We start from the raw sequence: 27,179 nt of genomic DNA on the forward strand, positions 1-27,179 counted from the left end.
TCTTCTTCACATCCTTTTACTTACCTCGATGCACGAAGGTTCATCTATGTGTCAAATACGTTCGATGCTATATATTGCATCCTAACCATTCAGGGACTACTATTAATCTTCCACATCAATCGCACCATGCACTCTACTCCTTATTAGTCAAACTTAAAACTTAAGATCCCGTGCTTCGCGCACATCATTCACACTTATACTTGTCCTAATCTTTTCATCCACTTTATAATCGTAACTTTGTGGTGGAAGTTCCAACTCCTAATCCATTTATTGTAACTCTTGTCGTTTATCTCTTGATCTTTCTTATCATGCTTCTCCAATCACTACATTCTATGCGGACTTGATGTTAGCTATACTTAATTGATCCAATTCCATGCTCCGTACTTCATATTCTGGTCACTCGTCTACTTGGCTCGTCACTTTATCGACATATATCCATTATCGATATTCTTATGAAATCTACTTCACGTTCTCGGGTTGTCGATCGTAATGGTTAACACTCAGGTCACCGTCTTAGGGACATCGTATTTCAGTGACAACTTGATCCAACGGTTCAATAAAGAGTTGTCACGATCTTATTAAACCTAACGACTTTCTAATATTACGCAATATTCACATTATCCTTTCATAAGGGTAATCTTCTATCTTCAAGGTGCAAACTGTGAGTCTATTTCTATGCTTAACTATCCTCTTTCTTACTTCTATGGTGTGGTAGCATGATGCTCTAGTCACTTCGTTTAAAGATAGGAACATCCCAGTTCATCGTTCGATTAGTTACAGTTTGCTACTCACATACATTTTACCATTCGCTTCTCGTATATAGACTTCATCCTTCTTATATACTTCTTCCCTTATATCGTAGTTTAATATCTTTGACGACCTGTCAAAGAGATACTTACTTTCTAGCTTACCACTAATCTGGTACGCATCACTTTCCAATACATTTGCGATTTTTAGCTATATTCTAGCTCGTTAACTCGAAACTAAGTTCGTATTCTAGAAGCATAACTCCTATGTTCTCGCAATTATACGTATTCATTCGTTTCGTGGCCTCGATTGTAGCTTTCTCGCGAGCACTTCACTTCCGTCACAGAGTTCTGGTCTAGGTATACTTACATAAAAACAAAACTCTTTTAAAGACTCTTTCACATAAAACATCTCGTTTCGAAATTTAAATCAAAATTTCATTCAAATCTTAGCAAAATTGTGCACTAGGGTGATGACGTCTCTCATCCCCAAAGAGTTGCCACAGCTCACCTTTTCGTCTGAGCATAATGCATGTGATGCATGTACTATTAATGCATGTCTTCATTTATCATTCTCTTTATTAATTATGTATGTAGTGATGCATTTCTATCAATGTCGTGGCAATCATACATTTCTATATCGGGTCTAGGCACAATTATGCTTTCAAAATCGTTTAAACAAAACAACTTTAGAAAGTTATAAAGTTTATGTTTTGTAAGCTCTCTAAACCTTAAAACTCTGTATCTGGAAAGTTCTTCAACTTCTGTAACTTTATACTTCTTCGCTATTCCCTCCTGGCGTTTCAATCGACTATTTCTATAGTATTTTGCCTAAACAACTCAAAAGATGAACTGCCTCATCGTAGAATTTCACCTTCTCGAGGTTCCATCTAAACATGCATATCACGTATGCATACCTTATCGAAAACAAAATATACGCGTGTATCTCATATACGTATGTCACAACAAACAAACAAGCACTTCACATACCAATAAATCATACTTATCACAAAACAACAATGCAAACTACTTGGATCAGACAGAACTCAACTCTATAGCTGCAGTAGTTCCTAGGTCACTTAACTGACAAAACTCTTATTAGCAGAGGTAACTGGACCAACTGCTCTGATACCACAATTGTCACGACCCAAATTATTGAGCCGAGACCGGCGCTAGGGAATGGGAGTGGTTGCTCCGAAACCCGTAGCAAGCCTAAAACCGTTATAAATTTTTTCGCGATTAAAACATATTACTATATATAATACATTTATTAAAACATCGTATTTCTTTTCTGAAAACATTCGCGAACACATTCTTAGAAACCAGGGTCTTACCGAGCGATATCTCATATCCAGCACCGCCCTGTTTCTGATCACAAACATAACCAATTCCTCTTAAGGCAATTGGTACACAATTCAAATGGATAAAACATCATCTTTATAAACAACTTATTTATAAAACTATATCAGAGTTTATTTTTCCAATACCGTTTGGAATTAAATCATAAATCTTATACTGACACCTATTGACTACTGCAGCTCTATAAAACTCATACTTTGTGTAAGCCAAAAGGCTGCCGACACAAAGGAGATGGTCTGTCTGATCCGACTCCGGTCACCTGAAATAAAACACTGTGAGGGAGTCAGTATTTTGGGAAATACTGAGTGAGTTGACATTTACTAACAGTATTATAAAAATATAACATCGCATCTTAAGAGAACAATGTTATAAAACATATAAACATGTATTTGATCCGTACGAAACTAATATCCTAGCATGCGACACATCTCTCGAATAATCATATATCATTCAACCCAATCGTAAATATCAATTGCGAGTCCAACTCGCTGATGGCCCAGCCACTAGATACGGGGACTTCCAGGCTACACCGTAGCCGAGTTCACTCTGCGTATCTAAATCATAACCCAATCGTAAATATCATATTCATCATCAGCTTCCAGCTGAGTTATGTCAATTCATCACTCATATGCAAACATACTAGACCGACTCGGTACTGGTGATCACACAGCCTATTGACACCCAATAGGTAGCTAGTTTCTTCGGATCGCATACTAGTTCTCGTATATAGAAATTAGGTAAACATATAACATTTCAATCAATTATAGGTAATGCGATGCGTATAAACAATATACGTATATATATGAAGATAACTTTTATACTAATAATACGCGAAAGTAAATTGCCACTCACAGTGACCGCTATCCAAAACTGCATTATTATAATCCCGTAAGCGTAAGCTCCATGCGTTGTCCAATCACGTATCCACTCCTGCTAACTGGCTTGATAGCTTGTCGGTACGTCAGTTACTTAATCGAGTTACCTATACGTTTAATCCATAAACGTCGACTTAGTATCAAAATCTCTAGTTATAAACTTAGGTTAACATAATCGTACTTCAAATACGATTCTTAACTTTGATAATCTCTTAATCACACTTCTCTTTTAAACGTCCTAGTTTATGTTTTGATATTCAATCGAATCACGATTGATTTCACGACTTGAAATTGTTTGAAATCGAGTTTCTGCGTCGCGTCAGGGCCCAGAAAGCCCAAATCAGGATTCCTCACTCGGCGAAGGACTGCACGTTCGTGCAGTACGCTGCACGTTCGTGTGCTCCACGTTCGTGTAGTGTCCTACACGAACGTGTGCTACACGTTCGTGCAGTCTTCTACACGAACGTGTACTGCACGTTCGTGCAGTATGCTACACGAACGTGTACTGCACGTTCGTGCAGCATACGGCTGCCAATGTGCAGCCCCGGGGTTCATTCCCCGGGCCAATTCCGACGTGCTTAAACATCCAGAGTCGATTCTAGCACGATTTCTATTAATAACCATCTCAAATATCATCAAAAACGCCAATAGAAACGCGATTACGATTCGTTTAATTCGTTAAAACGAAATAACCCTTATTTGTCAATTCTCATAATAAAAACGTCAAGCTTACCTTGATTTGAAGCTTAGCGATGATAGAGAATCGAATTCTGAACGAATCGATATAAAGAACTCGCGATTTGAGCGAGAAACGGCGAAACGGCGACGGATCGTAATCGATCGTCGAAAGCTTCTGTAACTTTCGCTTCCTCTGATCATCACTTCCTTTCCTTACTCTTAAGGAAAGTTATTATATATATTTTGGCTAATTGTCCATTTTGATCCTTCATTTCTTTAACTTAAACCATTTCTCTTTTAAACTTTCTAATTTAACCAAATGGTTAAATTATTCTTTTAACTCGATTGCTTACGTATTATTTATATTCATATAAATAATATTAACTCAATATTATTATTTTCCGTCAAAATCTTTTGATTACTAATCTCGAAGCTTAATTGGCTAATTTACACTTTAGCCCTTAAATTTCTCAAAAGTGACAATTTAGCCCAAAACGCATCCGCGTCCAAATTTTAAAAGGTCTCCGATTGACCCAAAACTTTTACCATATATACTATAAAACATTTCGCGGACCTTGGCGAAATAATATCCTTTCGGATTTTATATGGTTAAATTACCATTTTAGTCCCTGTACTTTATTTTGCGACTTTCTTAACATTTTTCTTTTCTAATTCCAATTCCAACTTTAGAATTGAAATATAATATTAAATTCCTCGCAATAATCCTTTCGAGTCCGTCCTGCTAAAATTTAATATTTATCCTAATCTCTCGGAAATCTTTCTGATATCGCTACTCTAGCGACTTAACACTGGACACGTGGTCCAATTAAATACTTAAATATTTTGGGGTATTACATCTGAGTATCGCCCTTCGACGATGAATGGCAGCTTTGAGAAGGAGTGGCTGCTGGAGATGGGTCAAACAGTGAAGAGCCTTTTCTTTCGGCCGGCCATTTTTATACTTTCCTTTAGGTTCAGATCGGCCTTTTTTCGCCTTTCGTTCCTTAGCAAAAGTCTTAGCGTGCCTTTTCTTTTTTGCCTTCTTCGCCGCTGGGTTTTCCTCCCCGTGATCGTTGTCCCAATTATTTTCCTTCTCGAAGTGAGGAATGCCGACTGAAAAGAAATAAAAGTGTTAAAACAAAGACATTTTTTGGTGTATAAAGAATAAGAATTATTCGCCAGTACCTGGGATCCTCTGGTAACCGATGCGCACCAATTCGTCTATGGTTTCTTCGTAAGGTGGGCATCGGATGCCAGTATAAGTTACACCCAATTCAGTTAAGTCTACTTTGGGTTTCTTTTTCTTAGGTTTCTTAATTGGGGCGGCCGAAGTAAATTTACATTTAGGGATATATGGTGACTTGTACTTAAATTTGGGTCGAACTCGTTCTGAAAAGAGTTGGTAGGACATGTGACTATATCTTTGTAAAAATTAGAACGAGCTATTCTCCTATGTTCTTGCATTTTAAGATTCATTCCTGGGCGATCTAAAGGGTCAGATTTAAATTTATAAAAACGTTCGAAACGAAAAATTTTGAAATGATAACCGAGAATACCTGTGAAAGTTTGACATTTTGGGGCCTGCAAAAGAAATAAATCGGCATGAGTAGGTTTTCTGTTTAAAGGAGGCAAATCAAAATTATGAAGTGAAAGAATTTCTTTAGGCGACAGGTCAAAAGATGTTTAGACGATGGAAGTCCACCAATTGGTGAATTCCAGGGTACAGGAAGGGCTGACACTTGGGCGAGACAGTTCGGACAAAGGGGGGAGATAGGATCTGTTTAGACGAGTGATGTATTGAAGTTCGGAATAATTCTCAATTGAAGTTCTATGGGTCCCGCGATTATTGAAGGCGATCAATAAAGGACAAGGAATTCCTTGACAGGAGCCGAACTGGCAAGAAACATAGTTCGGGCAATATGGTTCGACCCCATTGCGGTCATAATCTAAACCGGCGATTAAATTTCTTGATTTCAGGGCACTTCCCCAGTATGGACCACCAAGCTTCAGTCTTGGATCAGCTTGTATCGCCTCTTCCATATTCTCGACATCCCATCCAGCGAATAACCAGGATGGTGGATAAGTGAGTTGAAGTGCTGGGCAGATCAGTTCAGGCGATCTGATTGCATGATTGTTGAACACTTGGAGTACGTCAAGTATGTGTGGGAGGCGAGTTGCAGCCGAAACTAATTGAAAACCACAAAGATCGGCTTTCATTGGAGGACCGACTTCGAACAACTCCGGGAAGTAAAGGGCGAGCCAGAGTTGAACTATCCAAAGTGGACCTCCTGGACATTTGAAGACTCGCAGGTCTTTTAGAGGAGTATATCGCCCAAAGAACGGTACAGGTAAGCCAAAATGAATTCGCCCAGATTGCATCGGCGTCCTTCGGCGAGTGCTGCAGCTAGGAGGAAACAATCTTGAGTCACTCGGAAAGAGGAGGTGCACAACACATATTTGGCGATAAAAAATGCCAGGAATGCAACATGTTCCTTGTGATCTGGCTTGTATGGATCCTCGCCCATAAATAACTTCATGAAGGAGCCATAGCTTTTCTGCGCCTTGGTTAGAACAAATTCTGGGGTATCGGCATAAAGATTTGGGTTGATCCGATCGTCGTTGATTGGGACATTGAGCATAAGTGCCAGGTCGAGCAGAGTGATGGTCATTGGTCCGGATTTGAAGCAGAAGCAGTTGATGACGCTCGACCAATATAGTGATGCCCCCATAATGTAGTTCTTGGCTATGGGTCTACTCGCCTTGCATAATTCAATAAGATCGAAGATGCCGACGTCGATCCTTGCTTGACAAAAGTTGGGGGTCAGTCTGTTCACCCATTTGGAGAACCCAGCATGTTTGATCGGCCAGTTCCTGAAAGTGGTGCCGACTCAGACAGATGATTGATGAGGTAAGGAGAATCTAGAAGGAGCTGCTTCATGGAAAAGGGAGGCTAGATCACAGAGATGGCTGGGGGAGGTGATAATAGGGCTGACACAAATTTGGTTATCGCTTGCGTCAGTAATTACCTTGAATTCAGTATTCGGAGCATTGGACCGGACCTCGTCGATCTTGGCAGTTACTTGTTCAGCCAGGTTGTTGGGAGCAGCCATGTTATCTGAAACAATATCCCCCTGATTAAGCGAATTAAAAGGGGGTGATCAAGAAGAAATAAAGAGCGAAGTGCTTACCAGGAGTAGGAATTGCAAAGAGCTTGAGATTGCAGAGAGCAGAGAAAATCTTGTAAATTGCAGAAAAGTTAGGTAATGAGAAATTGACTTGCTATTTTTCTTAAAAGTGCAAGATTGATGGAAGCCAAAAATTTCATGACATTAGTACGTGTCATAGTGGGAAACAGCTAGAGATGATGTGGCACTAGAAGGGGTACCGAACAGTTTATAATTGCGCACTCCTTTAAAATTTTGATACACCAAGATCTGGGCCAAATAGGTGGACCCGAGAGCATTGGATATGGGCCTTTGAAGGGAACAAGCCCAAAAAGAGCATTTCAGGCTTGTTGGGGACATTGTTTACACCAGATCAAAAATATTATGGGTCAGAGCATCGTATGGGTTTACCAAGGAAATTAAGCCCAATTGAAAGCCTTTTTTAGATTAGTTTTTATTGTTATTATGAATTTGCAACTCATTAGGAGTGTTTCTCTTTAAGAATATTAGTTATAATTATATTATGAGACTTGATTTTGTAGAGCTATATATAACTCAGAGCTTTATTATTTTTGTATCAACAAATCAATCAATTAAAAACCAAGTCCAATGCTTTTTATCCCGCAATCTCCGGATTATTTTAATTTAAGAGTAGTTTTGGTATTAATCTCTCTTGAGTTCATTAACTCCCAGATTATTATCATTTAAATTACGTGGTTAAGTATTTTTAACCAAAGAAGCCTTGTGAATATCTTCATAAGTTCGTTAAAACATCAAACCTCAAACCGATCCCAATTACAAATTCAAAGATTCAAGTCCGGATAATTTCTAGGCGAATAATGGTCAATCAATTTTTACGACAAATATATTTATCCCTCAATTTAAAAAAAATTTGAGCACATAATTCTTATTTTAAATTCAAATAATCATTGATAAATTAAAATTAGAGATCAAATTATCATATCTATTAATTTTAAAAATAGATATAATTTGAGATTTGAATATATTTGTTTAAATTTACAAAATTAATAGATCAAATTATCCAAGTTATATTTTGAAATATTTTTATGTATCTAAAAAATAAATTTGCCTTTTTAATAGGGCTTTTTGTATGAAATACTGTTTTTTTTTCAACATTTACTTTTTTACTACCTCTTCTAAATCTTTACATTTCATACTAACTTTCTTTTCTTTTTATATTATTTTTTGAAAAAAAAATTTTATTTTTATATTAACTCTCATATTTCAACATTTCTCATATTTCTCATATTTCAACATATTTAAATTTTGAATTTTTTTTATTTTTGTTTAGTTTTGACTTTTTTTTTACTGTTGATGTTTTTCTTCAGTTTTAATATCAACACAAAATTAACATATGTAATAAATTAACTAATTTAAAGTTTTCAATCTTTTTTTACACTAATTTTTATATTTTCAACGTCATTTCAATTTAATTTTAATTTTTTTATTTTATTTCACATATAATGTGTTCTTTTTCGTTAATGTTAAAATCAACTAATTAATATCAACATAATATCAGCACAATGTCAACATTAGATCAACATTATAACATTACAATAATTTAACATCATTATTGTCTTCTTCACCAATACTAAAATCAACAAAATATCAACCGAAAATCAACACAATAAACATTGTAACATTATAATAATTCAACATCATTATTTATCTTCTTTCCCGATGTTACCATATCATTATCTAGTCTTAATTTAATTTAATTTAATTTTTTATTTTATTTCACATACAATATTATCTTATTTGTCAATGTTAAAATAAAAAAAAAGATCAGTTGATATCAACATAATATTAACATAAAGTCAACATAAAATCAACAACACTGTAACGTTACAATAATTCAGCAATCAATCATCATCAACAAATCGTTCTGCAAAATAAAAAAACGCAGAAATACAACAAAACATAAGAAAAATGCAAAAAAAAAATAGAATTTTATTCCATGAAATCATAAAATTATTCTACATAACATGAAATGAGTATTATATTCTTTAAAGATACTCTTTATACATGTTTAATGGTGAAAAACGGTAAAAATAAACATATTACAGATTTGAAAATGATAAAAAAAGAATAAAAAATTTCAGATTTAAAATCAAAAAGATAAAATAAAGATGGCGGCGAAACGAAGGCGGAACGACAATCTGAGTGTGTTAAAGGTGAGTTGAGAGAGAAAGGAGAGAGAATTCTGAGGAGAGAGAAAATAATTGTAATTATGAGGGTTTGTGTTATTAAGGTTCTATTTATATGAATGGTATAAAAGTAATAAATTCTTTTTTGTATGATAGTTTTGAAATGTCAAACATGAGTCAGTATAAAAGTAAATCAAGCCTGAATGTTGGTTATTTGAATAAAAAAACCTTTTTTAGTATGCGTTGGAGAAACTGTAAGCTCTTGAATTTCAGTAGGTAGAACAGATAAATTCAAAGAAAATGAACTGAGTTTTTTTTCTCAAGAGATAGATAGATAGATAGATAGATAGATGAAAAAAGAGTTATACAGAGACTATAAAAACTATAAAGACTCTAAATACAAGTCTAGGTAGCACGGAAACAGAAACGGGAAACGGAAACGATACGAAACGGACACGGGGAAACGAAAGTTTTTCAAAATGAAAGACACGAAACGTGGGGGAAACATGCAAATAACAAAAATATAGGGATATATTTATAAAAATATTATCTAAATATTTATGATAATTAACAAAATAACTCATTTTAAGATACTAAATATTTAAAATTTTATAAATATATAAAAATATATATTATAATTCAACACAAATAAGTATATTTGATGTATTGTGGGCTATGCGAATGTAAAATTTATGGGTAACTAGTTAGATTTTTTTATTTGTGGGTAATAATTTTAATTTTTTTACAAATTTTTAATTTTTATTATTTACGGAAACGGTCCGAAACGTTTCGTACGGGTGTCCAAGAGTTTCCGATTTTTAAAACGTTTCCGAAACGGGAAACGCAACTTTGTCTAAGTTTTCGTGCTTCTTATCTAGCTAAATGTGCGCCTCTATATTAAACCTTCTGCTAACATGGATCACCGAGCGATGAGGAATAGCGGAAATGAGACGCCAAATATTTTGACAGATTCTCCAAGTCTTATAATTGGAAATAATTCTCGAGTTGATAACTGGTGAAACTTGAAGAGCATCCCTTCAACAATTACCCGATTCCATCGACGAAGTAAAATCCAGTTTAGCGATTCACGTAATGCTAAAAATTCAAGAATACCTGGATCCCTAATATGCCTGAATGTAGCATCAAAACGACCAATAATATGCCCATCAGAATTTCTAGCAACGAGTTTAGTCGCATAAAAGAGAGAACCTTGCAAGTGAGTGATAAATTTTAAACATCTGTTCATGAAAACGGCTAGATTCAAATACAAGTTGCTTCTTTAATAAGAAGAACTGCAACACATACCTAGCCATGTGCTGTTTATTCACATAGCATCACTGTTGCATAACATGATGGACAACACAGACCTAGACAGGTGCTATTTTTATTCACATAGGACGACCACAACATAACAAATGACATGATGAAAACGAAATACAACTGATACAATATGCAACCAAATGTCTAATCACAGCTCCAAATTCTCACAGGCCTCCCAAAGTGCCCTCACTACGACTCCTGCGCATTGACAACGCTGATCCGAAGTTAACCAGTTTGCTACCGATATCAATATAATGCTGTCGATGGCTGCCAGTTACTTTAGTTCCACTGGGTGGCAGACGGGCATGCCTACCCTTGGATGGATTTGCCGAGACAAGAGCCTGATTTTTACGAGAATGAGTTGATGAAGATGTTGGCTTAGTGCCACCTACACCATGACTCGCCTTTCGTCCAACTTTGTTTTCTGATCTTAGGCCACGGTCAAACTGATGTGCATTGATCCCTAACCTTAGTGACCGGTCCGCAGCATCTTTCAATGTGCTCACCTTAGTTGGTTGCCGATTGAAGTAAACAAGATGAGGAAGAAGGCTTTGTAGATATTTCTTGATTTGTTCATCTCCAACATTTCTCTGAGCTGGATTCCCTTCCAAGCTGATAGCTTGTAAGGATATGTAATTGGCTGCAAGTTGGCCCAGACATTTGGCTGTAGAGATTTTGTTGAAACGCAGATCTAATACTGTTAGCTTTAACAGCCGATGGAGACCCTCAACCTCGCTTATTTTATTTCCCGCCAGATACAACTCTTTCAGTGAAGAACAAGAAGCCAGTCCTTCAAAATTGAACAAAAACAAAATGTTGCAAGATTAGCCATGTTCAGCATGTCAGTTGGGAGAATTCAAGCATACAAAGGATGAGAAACAACAAAACGAATGACCCAATTTCCATAGCTCAAATTTCTACAAACACGTGAAATGACTAATTTTAATCGTATTAGATGGAATTAGCATATTCACAATCATTAGTTTTCCTTAAGTTGTTGCATGTAACTATGTGTTTTATGACCTTTCCTCATCACTGGCCCTTCCTCTTCATTTTCTAACATTCTTTAGTCTGGTTCAACCAAATCCCAACAGTTCCCCATCTTCAACCCACAGTTTCTCATTTCTCTATATTAAAATCCTTGCTTTCAATATAGCAATTTTATCAACACCCATGATCTCCAAATGACCAACTCTATAAGGAAGCAAAACTTTAACTATATCCAGATGATTTGAAGCATTGATAAGAAAAGTAATTCTAGCAGTGCAGATCGGGGAATAATTGATACATTCAGCTTATATGACAGATAAAACATCACGACAAGTGCAGAATGCTGACATGAAAAAAACAAAATAGTTGCTTAAGAACTGAAGTGAGAGAGACTAGAATAATACTCCCACCATCCTGTTTAAGAAATCCATTCGTCATTTTTTTTATGTCCCATTGTACCTTATTAGCATAATTTCTCATATTTACCCTTTGTTTTATCTTAATAGAAAAACACATTTAGAAGACAATTAAGGATATGTCTAATTCTAAAGCACAACTAATGAGGGCAAAACAAGAAAAAGGTTTATGTTTTATGTCTTCTTAATATGTGTAAAAACCAACAAAGGGACTTCCTAATGAGACGTAGGGAATAATTGTAATTGACAGCAGAAGCACAGTGCATGAAGCAATTGAGTTCTAAAAACCTAAAATAGACAAATTAAACAGAATTAAGATAATGCAAAACCAAAATAGAAAAAGCTAACTACCAGGATGTGACATACCATGGCCAATTCTGAATATCCGGTTATAGCTCAAGTCCAGCACACGAAGCCGAGTGAGTTCACGTAAACCCTCAATATTAGAGAGTTTATTTTTTGACAGATTTAACATATGAAGTCCGCGAGGAAGGGAACCAGCAGTTATTCTCACTGGAGAAAGAACAAAGTAAGAAATTAGAATGAAGGTGTGGCAATTTAATTATCTCATGTTCAAAATGCATTCGACTAGAGGACAATACAATAAAAACATGGTGAGAGATACAGACCTATGGAATTTCCAGATAGATTAAGCACCTTCAAGCTTATAAATGCACCAAGAAATGGAATCACCACCAACCCGTGATTTGACAGCTGAACAGTAGTAGAAAAGGCACTCAAAGAAGAGATATATCTTTTTACAGCCTCCATGCCAGGAGAAAAATTGCTATTCATCTTAGTAGCAGTCAAACCATTGATGGCAGGGGAAACGCTATTCATTAGGTGAACACTATTTGAGACTTCATCTGTTTCTTCCGGTGCACTGCAATGTTGAAGATCAGTGACCCACTCCTGAATCCGCTTAATTTTAAAATCCTTGCCCTGTAATCCATCACCCTGCTGGATGGAGGATTCTCCTTGGAGGTGTTTCATTTCTGTTACCTCATCTGTAACAGGTACTATCCAGTCTTTTGCTGAAGCCGAATAATTGTATGAATCATAATTATCATCAAGACAATTATCAAAGTTATTTTTCCCAATTTCACAAACATTATTGTTTGGTTCATGTTCATGTATGGCTCTCCTCCCAGCCTCATGAAATGAACCCTCTTTCCGCCTCATGTACAGAACATGCAGGTCCTCAGAAGATCTTGACTTAGGTACCATATAGTTATAAGAATTTCCGTCAGGCGAAGGCAAGGACATGCAAATACTAGGCAAAGACCTTGATTTCGGAATTGTTGGAGGTGTGCGAGGTGTATGGTCACATGATTCATTGGCACCTTCACCCGATAACATAATTTCGGAATTTTCAGGGTCTTCCTTCTCGGACTGCTGAGGATCTCTGATTGAGAAAATGGATTTATTGTTGAAAACATCAGAACTAACTTGAACAGACTCTGACCTTGGAGCGTCTTCCTGCTGACTAACTGGGCTATCTCTTGGACCATTAGTAGCATATGGTCCCACCGACCCATTCTGATCAAGAGAATCACTAGAAAATTCATGGTGTATTTCATCATCAATATCATTGTCACAAAGAACAGTTCCTTCAAGGCATAATGCATTTCCTAAAGACTGACTTTTCTTTAGGACTTTCTGATGAATTCCTGAGTTATTCTCACAGTTCAATTTTCCTTTAACTTCCTCTTGTTTCCAGCCTCGTTCGACAAACACAGAGCTTGTGAAATCCTTGGTACCACCACTATTTTCAGTATTAGCTTGTGTGATCAACAGCAATGAATCTAATCTTGCAGATTTAGGTGAAGCCATAGAAGATTGACCATGTGATGTGTCTTGCAAAGTTTTATGCATTGCTTCAAGAGAAGGTTCAACAGCTTTCTAAAATGACAAAAAACAAAATCTTGTTAAGTTAGAAAGGGCATGGAACGTCTTAAGATCAACAAAACTAGTTCAAAAGCTTGCCGGTCCACCACTCACCTTTGATTTGTGAGAATTGATGTGAGCACTGAAGCACGAAAATGTAACCATTGCGGAAAATACAGACTACATTCACGCAAACTTTTATACAAGAAAATTTAAGAAGGATCAAAAACTATTTCTACTCCGAGCATCAATTAATATTGTAGATCTTCAACTACACTAAAACTTGTTGGGATCTAGGAAAAGGAGACCTTAGCCATAATCAAGCGACAAACCCTCAGAAACACGGCACAACCTCCAAACATGAGATGACCTAGATCTTCTTAAAACAGAAAGCAAACTCACTCTATTGCTATCGCCACCCCACACCCGCCTAGAGGTGCGAGAACACTTGGAATTTATTGCAGCGGCCAGAGTGAACCAAAATCTTTGCTAATCAGGAAAACCCAACCTTTAAAATGTAAAAGAGATGCTAGCCTGATTAACAAAAGTGGTAAACAATCAGTTCAATTGTTAAACAATAAAAACAAAAATGACAAACAATGCTACAAAATAAAAGGAAGATATTAAATGCTCATAACTTAGTTAATTTGCAACATATTATAGCTTTTTCAATAGCCATGATAGAGTTGAAAAAGCAAAGCACAAATAAAATAACTTTTAAGAAAAATTAATCAAAGGGTAATGCAAAGATGTGTTACATAATTACCATCAAATGTTAATTTGGTTCATTAGTCAAGTCAGAACCATAAAATTTCAAAATCAATACATGAATCTATCAAAGGCTAAACCTATCCCGAGGCTCCTGTGCTTTACCATTTTTCTTCCGAAAGCTCATATCTAGTGGCGGAACAGGACTCCAGCTTAGGAGGGTCGATTTTTTTACGTTCGGCTATTTAAAATATGGTGCAAATGTGTAAATTTGTAGTTGTAGGGGCAGTTTTAACCACCCCAACAGGTAAACAACTGCCCCTAACACATTTAGGGGCGGTTTAGAAAAATACCCCAAAAATCTAATTTTTTTTTAAATTTTTATGCCTTTTTTTTCAGTCCTTCTACTTATAAAGTTTTTCTCTTTACAATCCCAACAACAGGGCGTGCAAATTGAAATTGGACAAGTTGAGGGACCTGAAAGTGAACAAATTTGCAAAGTACAGGTCCTCGGGATGGTTTTGCCTTGATCAAATTCAAAATTATAGAGGTTATACCGTAAATACAAATTTAAACAGAAAAAAATGACAAAGAAATGGTTCACAATCGAAAAGGAATAATAAATTAACAGCGAGTTTCTTCTTCAAACCCATGGAATTAATCGATTCAAGAAAATAGAACGAACAACACACAGCTAAGAAACACAGCTTCAACCAAATCGAAAAAAAAGTTTTATACAAATTCCAATCTTTGGACTGCAATTCGTTTCTTGAATTGAATGACAACAAAATTGAAAACAAATATAATAAAACATCAATCAAACCGAATGAAAATAAATCAAAGAAAAAAAGAGATTTAAAAGTTACCTGTCTGTAGCCAGATTGCTATTACACGGAAAATAAAAGAGCGAGCTGAGATTTATTTTTGTTTCTTCAGCTAACAGAGATGATAATAGAAAAAAGATAAAAGAAATTGAATGATTTTTAAAGAGCGGTTATTATTTATTAAACCAAATAATTGTGAGTCGTTGAAATGAAGCAACGGCGTGTGGTCAAGTTTCAAATCAAACCCTAGTTAGTTTTTAGTGACTATTATTTATTCTCACGCCATAATTTTCCAAAACAAAATAAATACCCAATCCATTAATCTAAGCCTCTCATTTTTCTTTCTATCATCTCTCTACGCACTCCAATCTTGATATTTGTATTGCTTAAAAATCACAAATTTTAGCATGTGTTTTAATTTCAACATGAGTTTTTAATTTTAATAATTTATTTTAAAACTATATTTTTGCAGATTTAAATATCAAATATTTTTTATCAAAAAATATTGATGTAAACGCCAAAGTAAACAATGTTACGGCGGCATTTTCTTAAAAAAATGCACGATGTTTTGTAAAATTCAAAATTGATGTTCAATAATATTAAAATTGAAAAATCATGTTAAAATTGCAAAACACGCTTTAGTGATTTTTTAAGCAATTAAATCTATTAATATTTATATTTTTATCATATAATTCTAATTAGTACGATGTTATTAATAAATTATATATATTTTTTATTTATAACTACTAATTTAAATAAAACATATATAACTAATATATTAATTATGTATATTCCATTTAAAATAAAATTGACATTAAAAAATGTGAATGAATAAAAAAATTAATATATTAATTATGTATATTCCATTTAAAGTAAATTTAGTATTAAAAGATGTAAGTGAATAAATAAAAGTACTCCTTCATTTGTCGCAATTGTAAAATTATTTTGGTCCATATATATGTCATGTCAGTATATCAAGAGAGCATTTATTACTATTTTTTTTAAATTATTTTTTATTAATTTATTAAAAAAATGCAATCATACAAATAAAAAATATAATAATAAATGTCCACAAATTTTAAGGTAGGGTTAACATAGTAAAAGTGTCTATAAATTAAAAAATAATAACGACTTTCTTAATCCTTGTGTTAAAGTTAAATGAGACAAATATATATACATGAGGGAGTAATATTTTCTCCGTTTTTTTTAAGAAGTAATATATCTAACTTTCACATGTCATGTTTAAAAAGTCTATATTGTATTTTTTATGTCAATTTATATGAATTTTTTTTCATCTTGTTTTAATTCCTAAAATTAATAATTATTACTATATATATATATATATATATGTTATAAAATTATTTTTAATAGAGAATAAATTAAAAAGGAACTGCAGTAATTAGTGTTTTGTTAATTCATGTGTAGAAGGCATTTGTTTCTTTTTAAATGGAAAAAAAATATATTAAAACCAAAAGGATTAAAAAGGAAAAGATTCTGTTTGATTTATAAAGTATTTTGTTTTTATTTTAGTTTTAGAGATTTTATTCATTTCACTAGTTATTCATTTATTTATTAATGTAAAAAGAGTAAGAAAAAGAAATAGAATACTTGGTGTCCACAAAATGTGGCACGAGGGAAGTTTTGTATCTTCGTCTTTCTAAAGGGCTGTAACGGGGACGCTTAACACTTTTGTTTTGTTGCAACGTACTATTTGTTTGGAAACGTGCAGGTGCATAAAATTATATGCTGGGAGATGATTGTTTGGAAAAAGAAGAAAAACACAAGAGGAATTGAAAAGGGCTAGTATATGATTATATAGAATACTTATTTTATAAAAAGTCAAATTTTAATGATATGTTGCAATTTAAACTAAATTTTTTAATTTTTATAATAATAGCTATATTATATTTTTTTTATTGTAATAATAGTGAAACTTGAATTTTTTCGTTGTAAATTTGGTCACCAATTTATCTATTATCGCAATAAAAAAAAACAATTTGACTATTATTACAAAAATTAAAAAGTTTGGTTAAATTGCAATAAGTCGTAAAAATATTCCTTATTCCATAAGAATCCTATTTAGAAGTGTCTTCCTAAACAGGCTTATCTTCCCAGATAGGAGTTTGTTTCCGATTAAAAAAGTGATTCCGCATATCTGGTCTTCTAGCTATATATTATTCCATTTCCGTGTAATCAGATCTCTAGCGACGCGCTTTGTACTTAGATATTATTCCATTCGGTCTTGCTGGGAATTCAGGCGAATCCTCTCTTCAGCCTTTAGTCACGATGAGGTCTCTTAGACTCGAATGTGTTATCATTGGGGTTTCACCTTGGGCGAGTCCTTATATTCACTCGGATGAGTGGATCCGGTACGACTCGACTTTATTATACTTATTTTGGAATACGGTTTTCATCAATTACTGTTATTATATAAATATTAATTTTACTTTATATGTTTTGCACGTGACTCATAATATAAAACGTCGATAATAATGTAATTGTTTAATAATAAAATATTACACCAGCTACTTCTTAAGAGCATTTACAATGCAATTTTATATTTTATGCTAAATTTAACACATAAAAATAGCAAGATGCTGTATTTAGCATAAAATTGTAATTTGCTTTCTAATGCTAAATGCTAAAAAGAGGTATATAATTAATTATTAAAATATCTATTATTGATTATTATTGTAATCATCTACTAATTTCACCTATCTTTTCTATTATATGTAGAGGTGGCAAATGGGTGGGTTTGGGTGGGTATGGGTTGAGTTTAAATGGGTAGGGTCATAAATGGGTAATCTACCCATTTATGACCCGTTTTAATTTTATATGGGTACCCATACCCTTGTAATCCTATATGACCCTAACCCACCCATTAACCCACTTTATATGTATAATGTTAAAAATTGACTTTTCAAAATTTAAATTATGTTACATTTTAATTGTACATCTTGTGAGAATTAATGAATTTTAGAGAGAAACTTTTAGAGAGAATATGTTTCGGAAAAAAAATACTTTCCGAAAAAAAATATTTTCCGAAAAAAATTCCGACAAAAACGTTTTTATTCCTGGAAAAGATATTTTCCAACAAATATTTTCTGAAAAAATATTTTCCAACAAATATTTTCCGGGAAAAAAAAACATTTTTCTGAAAAAAATATTCAAATTCTACTTATTTCACTAGTAACATTAAAGAAAAAATAAATAAATTAACAAAATATAGTCTGAATCATTTGTTCAAATCATTAATCAAATTACAAGTTTATCATCTTACTCAAATTCAAATTAGGTCAAAATCATTTGTGCAAAGCATCTGTTGTACAGTATGTTCCATACAAGTACTACCAAATCAAAACTAGATGAAAAATGTATTGTGCTGCCCTTGTTTCCATCAACCGAGTCCGTTTCCAACCGAAGTTTAAACGTTGCTTGGAGGACGACCTTTGGATAATTGAGTTCATCTTTGTTAGTACACTTGGAGGATGGCCTTCAGATATCACCATTGCCCTGCACTTCAAAAACAACAATTAACATTAATGCTAGCCTATATATTAAACCAAATTTATACATGCATTTCGCAGCCTATATATGCTCAACTTAAACAATTTCCATCAACCGAGTCAATTTTCTGCCCATTGTACAACAATAGGATCAAACAAAGCAATAGAAGCAGATTCAATTGCTCCATAAATTGATAACGTGTAACAAAGCAATAAAAACATGTACAACAATAAGACCAAACAAAGCAAAAGAAGCAGATTCAATTGCTCCATAAATTGATAAGGTGCAACAAAGCAAGAAGCAGATTCAATTGCTCCATAAATTGATAAGGTGCAACAAAGCAATACAAGCAGATTCAACAATTGGACCAAACAAAGCAATAGAAGCAGATTCATTTAAAAGATATAATGAAAGATATTAAAATACATACCTAAGTAACCTTTGTGAATGAACAAGACATGGAATTGCATAATTCTTCAAAATCTTCAATCAGAGATTCTTTCTCGAGATCTTCTTCAATAAGAGGTACCCCATATAACCAATCTCGAGCACATAATAATGCTTCTGCATTTTGAGGCAGAAGAGAGCTCCGATATTTATCGAGAATCCGTCCTCCAATACTAAAAGCAGATTCTGAGGCAACCGTGGTTATAGGAATACTAAGAATGTCACGAGCCAACAATGAAAGTTCTGGATATCGAAAAGAATTATCTTTCCAATAATTAAGAACCTCTAAATCTGCAAACTGTTTTCTATCAAGCCTAGGTTCTTCAAAATACAAATCCAATTGCGATTTGGCTTTAACAGAGCCAAAAATTTCACTTTCAAAACTATCAAACTCATCAACATCATCCCCCGTAAAACAAGTAACAATTCTGTTTGATCTAATAGAGGTTGAATCTTTAGCAGATGAAACCATATACTCTTCAAAGAGAGAATACAATCTGTTACGAATATGAAGCACACGATCTTTTGATTCGATACCATCTATTTTAAACAAACAAAATTCCACAAAATCCAACTTATAGCGAGGATCTAAAATAATTGCTATCGATAAAATTTCACTGTAAGAATGCCAATACTTATCAAATTTAATCTTCATTCTTGTAGCCATTCTGCTAATTACATCCTCACCATTTCCTAATTCTTCCAATAAACGCAACTCAATCTTCCACACTCCATGAAAATATAAATTTGCAGTCGGATACTTAGTTCCAGAAAAAAGTGTAGATATTTCAGAAAAGGGTTTTAAAAGCTTCATTATTCTCTCAGCTTGAAGCCACTCTTCTGTTGTAGGACAGGAGGTATACTTAGTATCAATTAAAAATAAATGTTGAAAAGCACGCTGAAAAAGTAGAGCACTCTCAATCATTAGATATGTCGAATTCCACCTAGTTGGTACATCTTGTCGTACTTGCCTACAACTTAAAGAACACTGCAAAATACACTCAGCAAATTTCACCCTTCTCGCATTACTAGCCCTAACATACTTTACGCTCTCCCTAATTTTATCTATAGAAGATTGAGCAACTTTAACACCTTCTTGCACCATCACAGCCCTTAATTAACATGCATATTCATCAATTACTTCAATTTAAATCATAGAATCAAACATGCAAATCATTTCTTTCATCTTAATCACCAAAACCCTCAAAATTGCACCAAAATCCTACTTAACCAACAATTCTAAAATCACTCACTTAAACACCAAATGATCAAAAGGGTTTGGAGTAGTCTACCTCTTGAAGCTATCCTCCAAAATTTAAAGTAAACCAAAAATAACTGTGGAAGATATGAACACTTGAAGTTTTAAGATCAAAATCACCAAAATTCTTGATTTTCATGCTTTAATCTTCACATGAAAAGCTTTATCTCTTGTTTGGTCTTCATATTTTTAAGGTTTTATAAATTGAAATAAGGTTTGAAGCTTTGGAAATCTGATATAAGGTTTACTTCTCTCTCTAGAAGTGTTGAGAGAGAAGAGATGATAAGAAATGAAAATTTTCGTTTTATTTTTTATAACAGACCCGAAAGACGATCGTCAACCATTTTTGACGATCGTCTACTAGAATGACGATCGTCTAGTAGCTCGTCTAAACATTCTGCCTAACCGACTTACTTACAGACGATCGTCTATCTTCACAGATGATCGTCTACCCTATTTAACATTCAAACCTATTTGACTTGTTAATCAAGTCAATTTGGCACACACTCCCACACCTAAATTGACCTATTTACCTCTACATTCCTTAATTATTTACATCTTTGCCACTACTCCACTATTTCCTTTATTTTCTCATTTAAATCCTTTTTGATATTTTTTGTTCATGCCGATTTTAACCAGTTCATCAAATATACTCAAATTCTGACATTGCTAATCCCGATCCTTACGCCATAATGTGCAGTTGGATAAACAGACAAGGTTAGGGATACTTTTAAACCTTGTAGACCGGAGTGTTTGACACTCGCCGTGTTTTGATCGTCAGTGTGGCTGGAATTGGTTTTCAGGCATACTACAAATGTTGTTCATCTCGTTGATGCGGTTCCATTGGTTTTAATTGGGGTCGATTCCAAGTTTGGGTGAACCCAAAATTGCTTCTGGAAGTTGCTGGATACGTCAGCTGCGGGCTTCAAGTCTCGGTTGGCTTAATGGGTTATAGTTTTGGGCCTCGAGGCCCGAATTACATAGGGACTCGTCCATTATATAATATATTATGATACTACATTAAATACAATATACGTGCGCTCACACGGGCCCCAATTCCGAGCTCAAACAAGCCCGGAAACACGAAAAATAGGTCGGATCAAGTCAGGAAGCATCTGGGAAGAAAAATCTGGGAAGGGGGGGGATGATGAACACTGTGCCATTGTGAGTGACGGTGGAGCCCTAGTGAACCGGCGCCGGCGGCGATTCTGGTAGGTTCGGGGACTGCTTCTGTTGGGGTCTCGGGAATATGCAAACGAATCATTCTAATCATACTGATATTGAAATAAAACAATTGAACATGCATTAATCATCCTAATCATGCTTTCTAAATGTATTTTGAATCAAAAATATCAGGAACACCAAAAATACATACTATGACAATTTACATCTAGCTTGCGATCTAGGCACCAGAATCAATTCAATTTTCAAATGTTATGTGTAAAACATAATAGGACAGCCCTAAATATGTTAACAAACAAATGTTCATGGAAATTTCATTATATTCACGACAAAGGCAGTTTATGGCAAAGATCAATAAAATAAACTAGTCATGCATCCAAAAACAACAAGCATGGTTATAATGGCATTAAAAGTGATAAGATTGATTTTTGGGTCCTCGGAAGTACCCTTCTAAGTAATTGGCTCATTTTCTAGCAATTCGGATGTGGCATCCAGCTTCGGACCAGTGCGTAGTAGCTTGTTCTTGAGTAATTAAAGCGTTTTTAATCTTGTTTTCTAGACTCGTATTGACTAATTTTGTGTGTGTGGTGTGTAGAATTCGGCCAAGACCTCTTAATTCTAGGGTTTGTGCGTGTTTCTTATTGTCTGGTGCCACCTCAGGCTAGGCTATCTTAATGGTCTATTTATAGAGGTTCGATTAGGTTTAGGGTTTACTAGAGGTTTAGTTATGTCAAGCTTCTAAAAGAGTATTAAGTGATACAATTTTAGGTGTTAGGATTGAGTTAAGTGCCTATTTACTAAATTATATTTGGATTCTCTCTTATAGGCTAAGTAAAACAGGGTTAAAAGTCATTTTTGGTGCCTAAAAGTATAAAAATGGTTCCTAGAGCCCTAAGGGTTTGGGTATGGTCAATTTTAGTCCGTCAAACTTGAAAATTAGCCCATTGATAACTCTTGGAACGGCGGCGACACTTTGATCCGGCGGAATCTTCAATACCGTACCTGAAAGGCACAGCACAACCGTAAGAAGGATGCCGGAAGGGGATTCCGGCAAACTACTCCGACGGTCTAATCAATAGGTATTTTAGTGAGAGAAAGAATAAGAAGTGAAAGTGAGCTAAAAGTTGAGAGAAAAAGAGAATTAACCTTTTTACCTACTTTTCTTTTGCCTTTTATATTAAGCCTTTGTTTCCCTTTGTTTAGGCCGACAAGTCTGACCTCATTCTCTTTGTCTGTGCAGGAGTTGTCTGGAATGTCAGAGTACGTTCTGACAGATTTGTTCAGAGTGTTCAAAGTGGTTGTCTTCGGTGTATCCAAGATATGACTGATTCGGTGAGTCCGATTTAGGCCTTTGCCTTGACCTTTATGTGATTTGACTTGCTTTGGTTTTATACTGATTGCTTGATGTAGACGTGTCTCGGTCGGTCTATTTGTCTTGTTCGGTTTTATTTGTGGACTGTGTCTTGTTGAGGTCGGTCTATTTGTCTTGTTATCACAAGTCCCCCCTAGTGTGTCGGATATTTATGTCCGACTATGTCCTTTTATTTTGATAGCCTGTTTTTTGCTTTTATTGCATTTATTTATTGCTACCGTTTCACGTTACACGTGTCACTTAGTTGCTGTTTTCGTAACTGACGTTGTCCCCAACTAGCGCATTTATTGATGCGTCTGTTGATTTTGGCTCGTTTATTGAGGTGACTCTTCAGTTGTCCTTGTTCGGCTTCTATATAAGTCTTATTTTGTTTGTTTTCCCATTTTCCTTTTTCTCGTTTTTTCTCTCTCAAATCTTCGTGTTCTTGCTGTTCTTGGTGTTCTTACTGTTCTTCTTTTATTTCTTCCCTTTTTTGTCAAGTTTCTTCAAGTTATTTTCTCAAGATCAACGTAAGTTCTTCAACTTTTTTTTTCTTTGATCCTTCATTTGATTTTTGTGTTTTGCTTTTTTCTGTTTGTCTATTGATTTGGTATACTTAGGGTTTATTCTTTTGGATTTTTTGTTTTTGGATTTAGCGAATAAATGTCGGGTGAAGAAGATTCTCAGAACATGTTCGAGCAAGACCTATGACTTAATACTGATGAGAACCCTAGCAGTAGTGATAATGATCATGCCGAGAATACCGAAGATGGTATTGTTGGTGAAAATCATTTAGATGACTTGATATGTTCGGAAGGGACCTCATATGCTCGGCCTAGCGAGTTAGACCTAGGAAGTCCAAAACTGCGGCTGTTAGGAGAGTGATGCTGGAAACGATGTTTCCCGAGCTCACCCAGAACTATTTAGACTACCTAGAGTTAAAACTTAAAATTCCGGATGGCTATACTTTAGAGTTGTCTCCTCCGGGTATACCCATAAACGCTCCCGTTGACCCGGAGTATGTGATTGTCTGTGTAGAGCACCTTCATTCCGGGGTTAGGATTCCTTTTCAGTCTGATCTTGTTGCGCTTCTTTGGTGGTATAACATGCCTTTAAGCCAATTTCATCCGAACGGTATTAGGCACTTTTTTACCGTTTGTGCTTTTTGTTTAAGAAATAAAATTCCCTTCTCGGTTAAATTGTTCGCCAGTATGTATGGTCTAGTTTTTAATGGCGAATATGACTTTGCATATTTTAAAATTCTTAAGTCGGAACCTAGGCGAATAGTAGATAATGTCACCACCTCCCTTAAGCGGTTTAGGGTAGACTGGTTCCGACTCAGGCATCCTTCTGCGTTTGCCGAGTTACCCTGTTGCTGGTCTTGTGTTTCCCCGGAGCATACCTATATTAGGAGGGATAAGGTCCAAGAAGAGGAATATGCCCGTCTTCAGGTTTTATTGGGACAAACCGGCCCTGTAAGTACCGAGGAGGTCCTTCCTCGGTTGAGGATTGTAAAGTTTAACCCCAATCGCAAAGGTTGTTTTCGGTTTTTATTTTTGTGTGTTTTATTTGTTATGTATGATTATGTTGTCATGTTACTGATCGGTGTTATTTTTTTTTGTGTTTGTGTAGCGATGGATATGGCTGCTTTTGCTGCCGGGAGGCGAGCTAGACCCAATAAAGGGTAGACGTCCCGAGCTGTTGATGCCTCTCAGCCGAAGATGGCTGATGTTCTTAAACCGAGTGATAAAGGTGTGAACTCGGAGGCGATACCCTAACCCGCTGAGAAGAAACGAAAAAGGGGGAAAACTATTGGGAAGAGGCCCTCCGATCTGGGTGCTGATCATTTGTCGGCCGAGATCGACGCCTTTCAAGATGTGTCTGGCGAGGAGGAGCGAAATGAGCCTGTTGTTTTGGCTTTGAATGCCGGTATGGGGGCTGCTGGTCCTGGGGTTGAGACAGGGTCTATCCCAGTTGTTAATATTGGCGTGTCTCAGGCTGACCAAGGTCGGTCTCGGAAGGGGAAGAGTAAAGTTGGGGATTCTGTTGAAGTCCCTACTGACACTGGTGCTGATCCGACTTTGACTTCTTCTGTCATTGCTCGGTTTTTGAAGAGGAAGACGTCGGCATATATTGTTGAAAATTATCCTACAACCCTTTCGTTGGCCCGTCTTTGCTCTCTTCCTAAAGACGTGGATAGCCTGAAGATTGTCCATCCTCGGGACTTTATTGATGGGGGTTGTTCTTCGGCGTTTCAGGTAAACGACTTTGTCTTTGTATATTTTTATTGTACTGTATTTTTTATGATTCTGACCGTGGTTTATTTGTGATAGTTGATCAACCATCTGCTCGGGGCTCGTTCAGTTCAGGATGATTTGGTCAATCAGGCGCCCGCTGATCGGGAAAAAGCTGAGGCTGCTGCTGCTACTCTGGAGTCTGAGCAGATTGCTCGAGCAAACGTTCAATCTGTGCTTGATAATCATATCAAGGAGTATAATGCTCAGATTGCCGAGCTAAAGAAGGAAGTGGCCAGTCTGACCGAGACTCGAGTTGAGCTCAAACAAAAACATGAGTTGGATCTCATCAAGCAGAGGGAGCAGCATGATGTGCTTTTGGCCGAGCAGAAGAAGGCTGCATCGGAAGAACTTGAGAAGGCTGTGAAAGCTGTTCGGACGGAGGCTGCTGCTGAGTTCGGTCAATTGGCTGACTTGTTGGAGGATGATCTGAGAGCGAGAGTCGGTCCCCTGCTGTTGCCTGATGTTGATCCCGACTGTCTTTATCTCGATGCGGCGAGCATGTATGAAGTGCTTATGCGGAAGAAGGCCGAAGTATCTGATGCTGCGAAGGAGTTGGTGGCCGAGCTAAGTAAAGAATTTGAGCAGATAAACCGGGATAACGCTCAATCTGTTGCTGATCCGAGCGTTCACCTTCCTACGGCTCCGATGATGCCCAGACAGCTTGATGTGAGTCACTATGAAGAGGCTGGTCTTAGCGAGGGTGGTGGTTCTAAGTCAGGAAATGGTTTGAATTTGCCTGACGATGTTACGCAGGCTGTAATAGATTAGGAACTGTTCCTTCTCTTTTTTTTGTAATTTTGTTTGTGGATTTTTCACAAGTGATATATATATATATCGTTTTTTGTGTGTTTTATCTCCCTTGTTTGGTACTTTTCTTTACTTTTTATATGTTCAACTTTGTCATCGGTGTTTGTTTAAAAATGTAGATATTGTTTGTGGGATATTTCATCTCTTTGTTCGGATTTTTAGTTCGGATAAAGCAATTGCTGTAAGTCGTTTTAAGCTATGGCTTAGTTCGGATAAAGCAATTGCTGTAAGTTGTTTTAAGCTATGACTTAGTTCGGATAAAGCAATTACTTTAAGTCGTTTTAAGCTATGGCTTAGTTCGGATAAAGCAATTGCTTTAGTCGTTTTTAAGCTATGTCTTAGTTCGGATAAAGTAATTGCTTTAAGTCGTTTTAAGCTATGGCTTAGTTCGGATAAAGCCATTGCTTTAAGTCGTTTTAAAGCTATGGCTTAGTTCGGATAAAGCAATTGCTTTAAGTCGTTTTAAAGCTATGGCTTAGTTCGGATAAAGCAATTGCTTTAAGTCGTTTTAAGCTATGGCTTAGTTCGGATAAAGCAATTGCTTTAAGTCGTTTTAAGCTATGGCTTAGTTCGGATAAAGCAATTGCTTTAAGTCGTTTTAAGCTATGGCTTAGTTCAGATAAAGCAATTGTTTTAAGTCGTTTTAAGCTATGGCTTGGCACACTTTGTTTTTTCTTTTTGTTTTCTTTTATTGATAGGGGAAAAACTTGCATTTTTGCCTACAACCGACTTTGACCAAAATGCAAGTGAAAAAACCCCTGACTGACTCGATTAACCTGAATGTTGTCTACTGATAGAATCTTGTAAGAACCCTGGCATTCCAGGTTCTTGGTAGGTCTCGGCCTGACAGATATGTTAAATAATAGGCTCCTCCTTTCCCTACTTTCTTTACTTTGTAAGGTCCTTCCCAGTTTGCTCCGAGTTTGGATACTCCTGCGTTACCTCTTGCTATGTCGGCTCTTCGTAGTACTAGGTCTCCGACTTCAAACGTTAGGGGTTTGACCCTCTTGTTGTGATATGTTGCCATCCTCTGTTTGTATGTTTCTATGTGTAGCAAGGCTTGCTCTCTTCTTTCTTCTAGTAGGTCGAGGCAGAGTCTAGTGCTTTCTTCATTTTGTTCCTCATCGAAATATTGGACTCTAATGGTGGGCATACCTATCTCTACTGGTACCATTGCCTCGCACCCGTAGGTTAA

At 35.7% G+C, this 27,179-nt stretch overlaps 2 protein-coding genes across 2 annotated transcripts; both read right to left on the reverse strand.

The window, feature by feature from the left end:
- Window positions 1–10,207: 10,207 nt before the first annotated feature.
- Window positions 10,208–15,315, reverse strand: LOC126655348 (uncharacterized). Its single transcript, XM_050349483.1, has 5 exons — window positions 15,178–15,315; window positions 13,718–14,137; window positions 12,346–13,618; window positions 12,083–12,229; window positions 10,208–11,100 (listed from the first exon to the last, which is right to left on the reverse strand). Exons 2-5 carry the CDS (start codon window positions 13,766–13,768, stop codon window positions 10,475–10,477), a joined length of 2,097 nt encoding a protein of 698 aa, XP_050205440.1. The 5' UTR covers window positions 13,769–14,137; window positions 15,178–15,315; the 3' UTR covers window positions 10,208–10,474.
- A 3,757-nt stretch (window positions 15,316–19,072) lies between these two features.
- Window positions 19,073–20,194, reverse strand: LOC126657024 (zinc finger BED domain-containing protein RICESLEEPER 2-like). The gene has a single exon (XM_050351643.1). The coding sequence runs from the start codon at window positions 20,192–20,194 to the stop codon at window positions 19,073–19,075; it is 1,122 nt and encodes a 373-aa protein (XP_050207600.1).
- Between the last annotated feature and the right edge of the window lie 6,985 nt (window positions 20,195–27,179).

This window comes from Mercurialis annua, linkage group LG7 (assembly GCF_937616625.2).
Source record: "Mercurialis annua linkage group LG7, ddMerAnnu1.2, whole genome shotgun sequence".
NCBI lineage: Eukaryota > Viridiplantae > Streptophyta > Magnoliopsida > Malpighiales > Euphorbiaceae > Mercurialis > Mercurialis annua.